General features: G+C 32.1%; 2 protein-coding genes across 2 annotated transcripts; one reads left to right on the top strand and one right to left on the bottom strand.

Annotated features, from left to right (window-relative positions):
- Positions 1-752: 752 nt before the first annotated feature.
- Positions 753-1,272, top strand: LOC127244426 (uncharacterized). The gene is made up of 2 exons (XM_051264961.1): positions 753-975; positions 1,094-1,272. The coding sequence occupies exons 1-2, from the start codon at positions 753-755 to the stop codon at positions 1,270-1,272; spliced, it is 402 nt and encodes a 133-aa protein (XP_051120918.1).
- Positions 1,273-5,649: 4,377 nt separating this feature from the next.
- On the bottom strand, positions 5,650-13,609 carry LOC127244303 (protein ENHANCED DISEASE RESISTANCE 2-like). The gene is made up of 21 exons (XM_051264776.1): positions 13,215-13,609; positions 12,134-12,208; positions 11,957-12,010; positions 11,821-11,886; positions 11,696-11,751; positions 11,368-11,492; positions 11,251-11,297; positions 11,075-11,172; positions 10,823-10,918; positions 10,669-10,733; positions 10,508-10,579; positions 9,728-9,874; positions 9,061-9,353; positions 8,615-8,678; positions 8,337-8,512; positions 7,531-7,632; positions 7,357-7,407; positions 7,136-7,279; positions 6,435-6,530; positions 6,056-6,157; positions 5,650-5,978 (listed from the first exon to the last, which is right to left on the bottom strand). The coding sequence occupies exons 1-21, from the start codon at positions 13,368-13,370 to the stop codon at positions 5,886-5,888; spliced, it is 2,178 nt and encodes a 725-aa protein (XP_051120733.1). The 5' UTR covers positions 13,371-13,609; the 3' UTR covers positions 5,650-5,885.
- Positions 13,610-15,223: the final 1,614 nt, after the last annotated feature.

The raw sequence follows: 15,223 nt of genomic DNA, 5'->3' as shown, positions 1-15,223 counted from the left end.
AAATAATTATCGGATAATATAAATAATTATAAATTAAGATTAAGATAAATAATTAGTTTAATTAAAATTAAAAAAAAAATAAAATTAAACAGTTTAAAATGAGATTAAAGTGTGTAATCATTTTCCAAAAAAAAGAAAGTGACATGTTATGTGGGACGGAGAAAAAAGGCAACGTGGACATGGTATGTGGGACGGAGGGAGTAGTAAAAAGTTGAATTTGAATAGTTGTTTGATGTGATATAAATAGAGATTGATGTGATGTTTTGAATGTAAAATTAATTTGTAGTAGTATAATATTAAAAAAATAATAATTGTATATGAATAGTAAAAATATGTTGTAAAACTCACAAGGAACACAACTTAAAAAATATTTAAAAATTTTGATTGAATACCTCTCATTTTTAAAAGACTTTCAAAAGCCTAAATTGAATATAACAAATTTTGAAAATTCAACAAAATTATACAAAATCAGAATTGAATACACCATCTGAATATTATAATAGTAAAATCACAGTGAAATAATAGTAATAATAATATATATATAGTTCCTTATACTATTTGTTATTTTAACAAACTCTAAGTTTATCTGCTTGTTATTCTAACAACCCATAAATGATCTATCTTTATATATTAAATGTTAAGTTATTTCAATTTATTCAAAATTTTATGTAGCAGTATGTGGCCAAATCTAATAATCTAAAAACACACACACAGTCGTAGCCCTAGCTAGGTGGCTAGGTTCAGGGTTGAGAATGACGACGACTAAGACGACGACGTTTCGGATTAATTTGGTGGCCGGAGAAAAGAATGTTTCAGAAATAAACGTGAAGGTGTGTTCCGACGTGAGCGTCGAAACCCTAATTTTGGAGGCGCTGCAGGCGGGGGAGGATCTTCAGTGCTATCAATTACTGTCTCTCTACTCTTCCTCCCACCCTTCCCAATACGCTCTCTATTACACCAAAGTTAGCCGAAAATGTAAGTAATTAATTATATATTATCATCGATCAGCATCGTGGATCGATCCAAATTGAAGAAATTTTAATGAATTGATTGATTGGGATAATTATTGATACAATTTGATATACTGATGCAGGTATCGACAGGAAAGATTGTGTAAGGAATTTGGCGACCAAGAGACTGTTTCTGCGGCCTATCATGGTGGCTGGAGAGCGGCGGCGGGGGGCGGCGCCGGCGGACTCTTTTACGGTGGCCAGATGGTGGTGGCTAGGACTACCGTTTCCCTGGTGGTTCTTTTGCTGTAATCAAGATTAGTAATTTATTGTTATTACTCTTTTGTAATTTTTTAATAGTAGATTAAAATATAGTACTTAGATTTTAAGGATCTTATCTACTTTTTATAAGAAAAAATTATAAAAATATAATAATATTTTTAGTGTTAAGTATAATGTTAGAAGCGGAAGGGAGTAATATTTTTTTAATATACTCCATTCGTCCCGAACACGGAAATTTAGGTGGAGAGTATTAAGTATGATAATTTGAGATAATTTTGATATTAAGTTATGTGATTGGAGAGAAAAATGATTATTTGTTTTTTTATTTGCGGGATAAAGTGAAGTGTATGTTAATATATATATATAAATATTATTAATTATTTCTAAATTTAAAAATGTTGCAGTAAATTTAGGACGAATCAAAATGTTGTAGGGTGTTTGGGATCGGGGGAGTAGTATAAATGCATAATTGATTATACATAAACTAAATTGATTTAAGACATATAGACTCAATTAAGAAGTAAGAACTTTGGAACACTTTGAAAGACTACTTGTCAATTCGTACCTAGTTACTCAAATTTCACTAGAACGTTGAATACTTCTGAATCTAGGACTTCACTAGAAGGTAGAACACTTCTGAGTATTGGATTGCCCAAGATACAAGCGCAAAGCAGATTATAGCAAAGCCAACAATTCCAAGAACAACAGTTCAATATTGCTTCTCTCATCGCAGCCGCAAAAACACCATAGGAAACCATTCGAATAATACAAAAGCAGCTAGGCTCAGATGATTCAACAAGCCAGTCCAACGACACATGGTTCGGTAATAGTGAAATGAAAAAAAAAAATTGCTGTCAACATTCCACATCATACGAGAGATACCATCCTAAGACCAATTGTGACACAATTTTAACATACCAGAGAAAAAAACTTAAATATACTCTACTATCTATATACCACATATCTCACTTACCAAATAAGGAATGATGGTCAACCAGACTACCACCACCTTTCACGAATGGACAAAACCCTCGTGACATTTACACATCAGTTCCTCCTTATTTACCGAAAGACCCATGCCTCTTCCTATAGAAGGCCTTCACTTCATCAAGGGGAGGAGCAAGCAAAAGACTCCTTATTCTTTCCTAAATTCCAGAAGCATTGAAGGTTTAGAAGTGTTCTACGTTCTAATGAAGTTTGAGTAACTAGATTTAGAAATGTTCTACATTTTAGTGAAGTTTGAGTAACTACATTCAGAAGTATTCTACCTTCTAGTGAAGTGTATTCAACGTTCTAGTGAAGTTTGAGTAACTGGGTACGAATTGACAAGTAATCTTTTAGTAAGAATGTTTTAATATCAAGAGTAAAGAATTGACAAGTAATCTTTTAATAAAAATGTTTTAATATCAAGAGTAAAAAATGATAAAAAAAAATACTCTCTCTGTCCCATAACATATGATATATTCTTTATATATGATAAAAAAAAATTAATTCTCTTATAAAATTAGTTTATGTTCATCATAAATAAATAAATATTTTTTTATTTATTTATATTATATGAAATTTTATCCTCTACAAAATAATATTTATATTTTATAAATTTTATTAAGATATAATTTTTAAAATATTTAAATACATATTTTGAATTTTTTTTAATCATCTATATTATTTTTTATTTTAAGATTACTAACAATATATTTTACATAATAAAATAATATCGTAACTTCGTAATGTAAAGAGAATAGCTCAACCAATTGTGCAATACTAAATTCTTTGGAGGATTCACATGAATAATTTTTCGCATTTAGGATTTGTTTGGTTACCTAACTAATTTGAATACGACTTTAACGAATTGAATATAAATATTTTATAATTGTATATTTTGTATTCAAGTTTAAATCACAAAAACTTCAAACAAATATCGCATTGAGGTTGCCTCTAAACATTTTTTTTTAAAAAAAATTTAAATTATGTTCACTTTATGTTTTTTTATAATGTATTTTTTTTTGTATTAGATATAGGTCACACAAAAATAATTTGCTCTATTTTTCCAAATACAAGGAAATATTGCTTGATTTCTAAAACAGAGAATGATATGTAGACTAAGTTATAAATAATTTTGTATTACATTATATAAAATAATTATTTCACATTTATAATGTCTCTATGAAATCCAAAAATTTCTTCCCAAACCTCCATCGTGTGTTTTCTAACGTTATAGATAAATTTTTGTTTTTATTTTTTTAAATAATATGTTTTTTTTAGTGCGGAGTATAATAGCCTGCAAATCATGTAACTCGAGTAAGACAATGACACATTATATATATATATATGTAGTGAGTGTAGAAAATTAAATTTTCTCTTATAAAAGGTCGAGTTTTTTTTTTTGTTTTTTAAAATTTATTTATTTATTTATTTTTGTAAAAGGTCAACTTGTTTATTGAATGCATAATAGGTTCTATACATTTATTGAATTTACTATTGCACTTTATTTTTTGTTATACTAGTTCCGTCTCATAAAATCAGTACAATTTGTCTTTTGCATCACTGTATTTAATATTAAAAATATCTTTATATTTGTATAATTTACTCTACAAATGTCATTATATTTGTATTATAAGAAACTAATAGAGGTATTTTTGTCATTTTTTCTTGATTTGTAGTACGTATTGATATAATAATAATAATAATATTCAAATATCAACACGCAAAAAAACCCATGGTACTCTTCTGGGACGAAGATAGTATTATTATTTGGATAAGTTGTTAGTTGCCATAGCACTTTGTGTACGGTTGTATTAGTTGTTTGCAAATGGAAACTTGTGAGGGAGAGATATATTGTAATAGATCTTATATAAATTTTAAGGTTTTGAATTTTATAAAGATTCTATGTAAAGAATTAGGTATCTTTATCAAGAATATCTCACTACCTTTTAATTTTCTAATTAATTATACTATTGTTGTTTGTGTCCTTTCAAATGGGGTTCAATAGTACATATAGAGTAAGGTTATTCATATTGGTTTTAACTACAATTTTCTTATACCATAATTTTTAATTCATAAAAGAATTGTAAAATTATGGTTCAGTTACGGGGAATCATCAAGTTGATTTCTTAAATAACATCAATCAAGAGTTTACAAATAGTAAATAATTTATATTAATATAATACAAATACAATACAGACACAAGAACAAACAGAAGAGCATATAATATAGCATACTCCTATAAAACACAGTATGAAAAAATCAGCACTACATTACGCCGATTTCTCAAATACCACCAATAAAAAATTCACATAATATCATTTATATTAATATAATACAAATACAATACAAGAGCGAAAATAACATAATATAACATAGTTTTATAAAGCATATAATACGGTGATGATTTCTCGAATAAAATTAATTTAAGAGTTAGAAGATATTTTTTTTCTTGATTTAATAAGGCTAGTATAGCCAATAATTTGTAATATTCATAGTGATGGAATGAATAAAATCATTTTTAGCTTATGGATATTGTACTCTATTTTTGTCAAATTCAGCATTTATTGAATTGATATAGGCCAATGATCAATGATTATATTAAACTTTGTTTTTTAATTTTTATATTTATGGGATGCTCAATCTCGAATAAATAATTAATGACTGCATTTTTCTAAACGTTCGAGTTTTTAGATAAAATTGTTATTCTGCATCCGACATGATAAATGACATTTTTTCATCGTGACAACATCTACACTTCATTTTCATTGACATCCGCTCCTCAATTCTCCATATTGTGTATATTTTATGACATTATATAGGTCTTGAATTGGGTTTGTGTAGATTTTTTTTTTTTTTTAATTGGATATTAAATTTATTGATTTTTTTCTATTTCTTCTCATTAGGTTTCTCTCTTTTTAATTGCTATTGGATGTAATGTTTTGTAAAAGAAAATAGGAAAAACTATTTTCTAATTTCCTAATTACCCCTTTTATTATTTTAATTTTGCAATTGGAGCTTGTATAAAATTTATCCAGTGAATGAAAATTTTTTGGCACAATTAATCCTCCAGCACCCCGAAGATACGTGCGTGGCACGCTGGAGTACTTGAGTCCGCTAGGTAGGCTCCACAGGGCGAACACATGAAATTTTAATTTATTTTATTTCAATTTTAAAATAAATTTAAGCAAACATTGAATTATTTTATTATATAATAATATAATAAATTACAATAATACATATATTATAATCTTATCCAACAAAATAAGAGCACCCTAATATACATGTCATGCATAGACTAGAACTAATAAGCACTCTAATGGCCACAAAATCCATATCCATACCAATTGATTCTTGTTGGCAAAGATCCCATGGAGCAAATCATACAATTTAATCCGACAAGTTTTGAAAACTTTGGACAATAAAAATCGGATTAACTAAGCATATCATCATATGTTTTCTATACACATCACAAAGAACTGAAATTTTCACAATATCCGGTGGTGGGTGTGTACCTACAGATCCATCATCATCTACGCCTACCCCGACATCGATAGATTGTATAAAATGAATTTGAACTAGCCAAAGCAACAGCAACAACATTTGCAAGCAATCATCAAACTTTCTACGCAGAAATCTCAAACAAAAACTAACCATTTCTTGGTAGCTTCACGGCTTTACTAACACGGACTTAGCGACATCCAAATGGTTGAAGCGACAAGTGCCGATGAGATGTTCAGGCAGCTCTTCCGGCGTATTAGCCTGCCAAAAAGCGAGAAAGGAAATTGTTTTGTTATCTCAACAATCATGAATGTGGTTTGGGATTTGTAGTGGTTTACCTGTACTAAAAATGCCATCTCAATTACTAGATTGTTGAGGTAACCAAGAACAAGACTGACCACACCTCTCGCAACTGTTGACGAGCCAATATCAATCCCGAGCTGCAAAACAGTCGAGCATATACACAAGTGAGTTCCGGGTAGTTCCTCTTAAGTTTATTTCGATGGGATGGGATAGGACATGGCGCTAAAGAGTCCATATATTAGAGGCGGAACAAAGGAAGCGGAACAAAGGAAGCGATGTCTTGATTCAACGATTTTCTTCATTGAAAAATGTGCGATGATTGCAAAAAGAATGTACGAAAAAAAGCCTACTATATCTATACTTAATATATCGAGCAAGAAAAAAGGTTGCTACATGAATATATAAAAACAATACCTCCAGGTAGTTTTTCCCGTGAAAATAATTAATTTCTAATGCTTGTCCAACTAGGCATGCCTTTTTTCCAACACTCTGCTTGACTATCCATGAGCCCTGCAGGGATGAAAATCGAAAAGAAAATAATTGTATATGTATCGAGTTTGATATGCACGTCGTCACGCCAAGTGATTCATGTAATAATAATCTTCAAAATGCAAATGGGATTTAGCAATCAAGGACAAACAAGCTATTAAGTTTAATTATGATTTTGACAAACAAGTGCTTCAAGGATACATAATTCAAGCGGCGATTTTCACCTAATCAAGTTAACAATTACAAAGTAAATTCTTCAAGCAAAGCGATGCTTATTTTCAGTGATCAGAGGCCAACGGAAATGGTTAAAAATTATTATTTCTGAAATTTAAAATTTTCAATACGCCAGGGTGTGTTTGTTTGGGGGTTTGGATTTTGAGTTGGGATTTGAATAATAAAAATTTTGAATTTGAATAGTTGTATGATGTGATATAAATAGGTGTTGATATGATGTTTTGAATGTAAAATTGATTTTTAGTATAATATAAAAAATGAAAAATAGGTATTTGATTTGATGTTTTCGGGGGAAAAAAATGGGATAAATAGTGTATTTAAAATCCAATCCCCCAAACAAACACACCTCAAATGATTTGATAAGAAACTATGGGTAGTACTACTTTACCAACCTTCGATATATATGGTATGAGCTTGAACCTTGAATTTCTGTAAGCATCATCTCCTTTCACAAAACTTTCAAACAAAGGAGCATCTTCCAAGGGTGTATTCATCATATAGTATAAAGCAAGATTATATGTTGTTGAGCCCGGGACCTATTACAATAAAGTAGAGAGTAAGTCGCTAGAAAAACCAGAATGCAGCAGCCAAATGAAAATTAGGCTCATGTCACCTGTATGTTCACAATAAAGAAGAACTCTGGACCACCCTTTTCAGCAAATTTCTGCAAAGTTGAGATACAACTCATGTAAGTTTCATATTCAACAAGGGATCTTAGTACGCACTGCAAAATGGGCAAGTGCTCGTGAGTAAGGTCTACTTATGAACTCGTTTGAAAATGAAATACCTGAACTATTCCCCCTGGGCGGCCTCCAAGATCATCTTCTCGTTTGTCAGACCTCAACCAGTCAGCACCTACCATTTCCATCAATGTGCCTTTTGCCTTGATCTAGAGTAAGAAATTTACATGAACAAAAATTGATCAATGATGGTCATAGTCCTAAAATTAAAAAATCAGCTAACGTGATAAGGTTGAAGGCAGAGGGTAGATTAGATTCGTTACTAATCATAAATGAGACCCTAAAGTGCTCATGCCCTAAGTAATCTACACCTAATACTAATACTAATACTACAATTGATATTATAACTATATAATTATTTTAAAACACAAGTGTAAAAACTATTACATATATATCCTAGAGAATCAGTACCCCATACAATATTATTGTGCATGGGGAGTACCCTATCTAAATTTATATGGAAAGAACATTGCCCACGCCCTATGCTAATGTATATGGATGGAGTACTAGAGTTCTATTCCATCCCAGATCAAGTATATTTCACAGTACGGCCAATATAACAACTATAGAATTATCCATTTTAGAAGAAATCTAATACAGTATTTAAATATCAGTATATACCTTATAGTTAGATACTAAACATGTAGGCTTATTGAGGATAAATTAAACCCTGAATATTATATACAACCTCAAAATGTGATGTGCTAGGAGTGGGATTTAATGAACTAGAACTACCGTACCTATTTAAACCTCCAGATTGCACTTTTGTTTAATTGAATAAAAAACAAAGGTCATAGGATTACTTATGGAGGTAGAAATAGTATAGTTTTGTATTGTTAGAAAATGGCATTACCTTCTTTCTGTCATCCAAATAGGTCTTTCCACGAATTAAAAATGTTGATGGATCCGTTTGGGTCCAACTGCAGAGTAAATTACAGGTTGTATCCTTTGGAAGAGTGTATCCATATCTGCATGACAGGCTATCTTCCCTTGACATATCATGCAAGTCTACATAGCCCTTCTTCTGAACTGCACCATCAACAACATAAAACTATGAACAGTGTTCATCACTTTATAGCAAAGGGAAAGACTGGGAGAAAGTAAGCATTGTGTATATGAGCCCTTGAATACCTGCAAGATCATGCAACCTCTTCACAAAGCCTGCAGCAGTTGACAGTTTGGGTTGCCGTGCATCCTGAAACACCAAGAGAATTTAATGATAACAAGAATAACAAGGAAAGGGAGCACTTAAACAGATTTCATGAAAAACAAGAACAGCTCAGAAGTGGTGGTGAGTCAAAGATGAGAGTCATTATCATCTTGGGGAAAGAAAAACAGGGTGACTTTATCTGAAGTCTGAAGTGTTCCACTTCAGGGTGGATTATTAAATTAACATATTAATCCAAAGAAAAGAATATCCAAAACTTCACAAATCAGATGTCTCATTTCTAAGTAGCTATCGGTTGAGAGCTGAGACCAAACTTCTAGTCATTTTCATGAAAATTCTACTGAATCAGCACATGCAGCCGCTGAAGGCTTCTCTTTCAAGAGATAAAAATGAAAGTAACAGCTGGTACCTGAGAATAAGTTTCAGGACCAAAATCAGAAGGCCAACCATTTTCTGATTGATCATAATCCAAAGGTTCTGATACATCAAAGAATTCATCTGATGTGTCGTTTAATCCCACGAGACTTGAGTGCTCGGAAGGTGATATAATTGTGTTTTCCTCCATAACCTCCCTATTCAGCCCATTCTCTACTTTTGTTTGGACTTCAACTTTGGTGTGCTGTGTGCACTTACTGCTCATTAGCTCCCCTGATGAGAAATTAGATGAACCATCCAATTTGGCTCTAAACAGTTCCCGCAAGGCTATAAACAGGGCAGTGGAGTTGAATCAGTCTGATGAAGAGTTATGCAATGATCAATTGTCAATATCATGGTTACTGACTACATAGTTTCAAAGTTAGTACAACTTTACAACGGTTCTACTTTATAGACATCAAATTTCTAGCATTGTAAGTTTATCAAGATTTCCTCTGTTTTTGCAATTCACAAATGACTGGTGTTGTGTAAACACAGGCATCAAATGCCTTCAAACAAGCAAGTTTATCAGCTCCACAGGGGCAGTGCATGGAAATTTAAATAAATAGAAACTAGATACCAAAAACTGAGATACCGCCAATAAATTTGATTCATAAATTAGTAACATGCATATTAGAAAAAGAAATAGCAGTGGAACGCACCAGCTAGTCTCCCCAGCATGCTTATTGTTATTGACCTGGCTGATGAGGTATGTAAACAAGACTTCCAAAATTTCCAATCAATAGCAAGCATATGCCTCACTACAGAACGCTTTCCTTGATTAACAGGAGATACAACATATCCTCCACCTGTAAGAAATCCATAAAACCATCCAACTTTAACCACAAAGGCTAAAAGCACATAGATTGTAGAATCCTTTTAAACTTGAGTTAATTATTCAATACACCCACTTATGCACATCAAGTTGTGTTTCATGCAACTTTGCATGTATAACAATTCTTTCAAAATGTGTGGCAGTGGAAATCTAAAATGGTACTTGATAGCGTGTAATCATGTGAGCATCTCAGATGGTTCTTAAGCTGATAGGGAATATATCATTGAATTTATATAGAGAGCAGAGGTGAGTCGAAGCACTGATAGCATATAGGAACTCATGCATGCGAGATCAGCACAAGAAATAAAGATCATCAAAGCAAATACATAAACTTCATGATAGAGATCACTTTTGTGCCAGTAAAAATAAGACCTATTGCTGATTAATATCGAGGATATTCAATGAATTCTAGACTAATATCTAAAAAGAATATAAAGATGCAAAAAGATATGACAGACTGCATACCAGGACATGGCCTGGCAGTATTAAGTGAAGTATATTAAAAATTTAAAATCACATTAATTCTTCAACATGGCCTGGCAGTATTAAGTGAAGTATATTAAAAATTTAAAATCACATTAATTCTTCAAAGAAAAGCATACATTACTTTTAAGGCAGGCGCGTACATAACCCCTTTTTGGTGGACACTTCAGATGAAACACCGAATGATATAGAATCACTGCAAATGAATATATTAGTATTAGTATAACATTCACATCTATTAAACATCCACAATACTTAATTAAGTTTTCAACGTTAGAATGTTACCATATGTACCATCATCCTCTCTTCTCCAATAGCGACGTAACAGAAGATCCCTTCGTTTCATACCCCTGTAACAACCGACAACACAATTCAACTAAGAGTGTACAACAAAGGAAAAGAAAGAGAAATAATAATAGGCATATAATTCAAATCAAACCAAGGCAGCCAATCCTGATACAAAAGCTTGTGGACTATATCAGTATGGCCATCAAGATGTTCAATCACAGAACCCTGATAAAAACAGAAATCCCATCTGCATAAAGAATGAAAAATGAAAGGATGAGAAAACCCAACAATACCTAGTCCTCAGGATTGAAAAACTTAAAACCAGGACCATCCTCTTAAGCCTAAAGTATCTCCAATAGTTTTCAAGTCCGAAAGATACTCTCGTCTTATCTTGTTAACTTACTCTGATCTTGAAGGACCTAGAGACATGAGTGTTTGGAATATAGCCTCTGAAGTTGCATCAATAACACCAACAGCCATAATTGCAGGATGATCATCCCACTACAAAACATGGAAACAACTCATATAAATGAAGCTTTACAGCTTTCATAACATTAACAGAGCGCTAATAATTCTAACCTTTCCACTCAACTCCTTCTCTTTGGCCTCCTTAAATAATCGGAGACCTGCATATATTTTGTATTAGACAAATATTAACAGCGATTGCGATAAATAGACCATAAATAGAATCCTTACCATTCTGGCAACCAAAGATTTTCCAAGGTGATGGAGCAACAACATCAGATGTCATCGCATCTGTTACGGAGGATGAATAGAGGGTCCAGTCAATGGAACGAGAATGCTTATTGGAACAATTTAACCTATTTAGAGAGAAGAAATTCATTAATCATTATAGCAGCAAATACCATCTAGGCAAAATGAAAGTAAGAAAAACAAGTTAGAATCGCTGTTTAATTTTTAAACAACTTCAATCTCCACTCAGTTGCGTACAACCAACTGACCAACAATTGGACAGATCAAATTTAGGTTGCCATTTTCAAACCACAAATGTAAAATGACTTACCGTAATGAGGGTCTCTCATGCCTAGCAAATTTAAGATCTCCTTGATTCTGTTCTGGCTGCATTTATTATAAACATCATTCAGGAATGTATTTATCCAGCGACATAACAGAAAGAGCAATTTCAACCTTTAAAGATGCTTCATGGAAAGACTGAATCCATTTTGCAGCCTCTTCAGGACTGTTTGCGCCCAACTAGATAGAAATTTTGTAATTAGGAAGACAAGAGAAAACACTCAGAAATTAGAGTCGGAAGCTTCCAAACCTTCAGTTGATCACTGTGATTAGACGTATTGTAAAGTGTGAACATGAAGATAACCTGCAAATTACAAAATGTAAGAAGAAAGTGCAAAGAAACTTATTTGATGTATGCAGACTTATTTGAAGAATACTGCAAATCACAAATTTGGAATTTCAAGAAACAGTAGTTCCGCATTCATGCCTTCCTCTGAATACTCTCCCTTCCATTGTCAGTCACCCTTATGAAGGAATCTATAATTGCACTCCTAATAGGATCCTGATTAGAGAGACAAAAATGAAAAATGAAAAAATAGCATGTGAATTTTTAATAATGTACAATGCTTAAGTATGTAGTGCTAATCCATCTTAGCCCCCCTGCCACGCACACAGAAATTTAGCATGTACAGAGCCTCGAGTTTTGAAATAAACTTGCCAATTATGGCTTGCAGTTTACATCGTCACAATCAGCCATGGACAACTTTACAACATGCAACATAAATTTTCTACCTTCTAGATGACAACAAGCTAGCGATGGCAGATCTGGCCCACAATTGACACATCGAAACATGGGATAAAGATTAAATATCAGAAGTGACTTACGTCAACTGCATGCTTTTACACACACGAGTACCTCTGCCACTACACATGTAATGAGGACAACTAATCATCTTTATCAATGCAAAAGAAAATCTCCAAGAACAGATAAAAATGTCACCAAAACTCTGTTACCCACAATTGAAGGTTTCTTGATATAGAGCAAATCAGCAAACATTTCACAACATACATTTGCTAAATAGGTTTAACAATAAAGTTACCATTAAAGTAGAACAAAAAACTATTCACAAACATCAACATAAAAGGCTACAAGTAAAGCACATTGATCGCCATTATAAATCAAAACAAGAGAAACATCAAAAATGGAAACTCCAACAATATTCAAGTACACATACAAACACAACAACATAAAACAAAATCCAAATTCCCTCAATCCACCACAATTTCTCCATGCCTAATCTTGCAAAAATTATCTCCCTAACATAAATAAGATACAAACTATTCTGGAAATCTCAAATACGCCATATATACATATGTGTAAACAAACATTCACAAAGATTCAAAGCCATTACTTACAGATCATCAGTAAACACCACATCTCTACCACCCTCGGAAGGTAAATCCACCAAACCAACAACAACAATAAATTTAACTTCACCAAATTCAAAAAAAAAAAAAGAGAAAAAGATAAATAATAATAATAATTAAATAATTCAATCGAAGCAAACCTCGTCCTGCGAAAGCGGAACAGATTTGTAGCTCTTGAGCAAGTGATCTTGAAGCACAAAGTAGCGCTTTCTTGAATACTGAAGCCCCAACCGATTGGAACGTATCAGGAACAACCAGCCTTCCATCCGCCCACCATCATTCTGCGAAACCCCCATCGTTACCCAAATCCCCCACCCAATTCCCTCCAAACCAAAACCCCTCAAATCAAGTACGTCAATTCCAATTTATTGCGAAATGCCGCATGGAAGCAGAGCAGACGCATACATTACATAGCATCACGCATAATCCGCTGGGCAATGCGCTGTCCGGGCGTGAGAAGGAAAAGCAGAACTTCTTCCCCTCGTTTTAATGGCGAGAGGTTTTGCTTTTTTGTCCTTTTCTTGGCGATGCTTCGATTGGCCGCTGCATCTTTCATTTATAATTTTCCATTTTATTATTTTATTATTTTTTTAATTTTTAATTTAAATTGAACGCTGTCTGTGGAAGCAACAGAAATCGGTGTGAGACAAAAAGCTTCGGTATCGAACACAGTCCTAATCATTTCTCATGCGAAATGACGTTATTGCCCTTCCTAAATAATTGTTTTTCGCAAAACAGCCCACTCATTATCTCGAATATCAGTTCTCATCCTGATCTTTCTGAATTTGTCACATTGACCCCGCATGTTTATGAGATTTCTCAAATAAGCTCACCTCATACTTACATCACATTTTTGATACGTTATGTTTTTTTGCGTCCAAATTAATTTATGGAAATTATCAAATAAATAAATAAATCAATAGTAGCATCGGTATTTAGTCATATTACATGAATTCTTTTATTTTTTTTCAATCGGCAATTAATTTTTTCGACTTTTTTTTATCGTGCATACAGATATATACATATCCGCACAAATCCAAAATTGGAAGGCAAGCGATGGCAGGGATGACGCTCATCTATGCATTAAGAACGTCATATAACTAGCGTTGCGTAATTGTCCCGGACAAATTCGATTTAAACTATTATAAATGAAAATTAAATCATTTGAGTTTGAGTTTAAAAACAAAAGAAAAAATGATATGATCATTTTTAGTAGAAAAATATATTTTATTGTTAATTAATACTTCATCCGTCTTATATATATATATATATATTCATTTGCTTTTTATACGTACTTTTAGAAAAATTAATATTATATTGTGATAAAGTAAAAATAAATGTAAAAAGACTAAATTAATCCTATTAGTATTGTATGATATAAAGGTAATGACATTTGTGTAATATATTGTAAATTGGAAAGGTATTTGTAATGTTAGGTAAATAGTACAATTGCTAAAAAAATAAATAAATATTTTGTTATGGGACAGACCAAAATAAAAAAATCGATAGATTGTTAAAGGACGGAGAGAGTAGTTAAAAAGATAAAAACAACAAAAAAAAAAATACAAACAATTATAGTATTAATTTTTTAAAAAATTATTATTATTTTAATAACATTAAATCGAGTCTTTCTTATTACCCTCCAATGCATTATGCATTACGATTTGATTTTTTTTTTTTTTTTTTTTGAAAAATACACAATGAATAAGTTTTGGAAAGCAAAAAAGCGTGACAACATCCATGCTACTTGGAGGCTATTGGAATTCATCTAATGCATTTAATATCATTGTGTACAGAGTTGATAACGAGTCGAGCCGAGTCGAGTCGAGCCAAATTTTAAGTGTTCGTTAACGTTCGCGAACAAGGCTCGTATTCGTTCGTTAAGCTTTCGAGCTCGAACTCGTTTGTAATGTCCGAGCTCAGCTCGTTATTAAGAATTTTGTTTATTGAGCTCGTGTTCGGCTCGATTAAGCTCGTTCGAGTTTGTTCGAGCTCGTTTGTCTCACTTTTTTTAATTTATATATAAATTTAAAAAATAAAATTATTTAATTTATATATTTAAACTTAATATTTTATTTATTTATAAATTATAATTTTAGATGTATACATAATATTTATAGTCAGGGACGGAACTACACTGGGTTTAAGG

Source organism: Andrographis paniculata, unplaced genomic scaffold (assembly GCF_009805555.1).
Source record: "Andrographis paniculata isolate CXL003 unplaced genomic scaffold, ASM980555v1 Contig9END, whole genome shotgun sequence".
NCBI lineage: Eukaryota > Viridiplantae > Streptophyta > Magnoliopsida > Lamiales > Acanthaceae > Andrographis > Andrographis paniculata.
This window is presented reverse-complemented; position numbering and strand designations above follow the sequence as displayed.

Excerpts from the sequence above, each read along its gene's own strand:
- LOC127244303 (XM_051264776.1), bottom strand. The coding sequence starts at position 13,370 with ATGGGGGTTTCGCAGAATGATGGTGGGCGGATGGAAGGCTGGTTGTTC. Across the intron at positions 11,752-11,820 it reads TCCATGAAGCATCTTTAAAG|CCAGAACAGAATCAAGGAGA; the intron begins GTTGAAATTGCT and ends TAATAAATGCAG. Across the intron at positions 8,513-8,614 it reads GAGGTTGCATGATCTTGCAG|TTCAGAAGAAGGGCTATGTA; the intron begins GTATTCAAGGGC and ends TTGATGGTGCAG.
- LOC127244426 (XM_051264961.1), top strand. The coding sequence starts at position 753 with ATGACGACGACTAAGACGACGACGTTTCGGATTAATTTGGTGGCCGGA. Across the intron at positions 976-1,093 it reads CACCAAAGTTAGCCGAAAAT|GTATCGACAGGAAAGATTGT; the intron begins GTAAGTAATTAA and ends ATACTGATGCAG.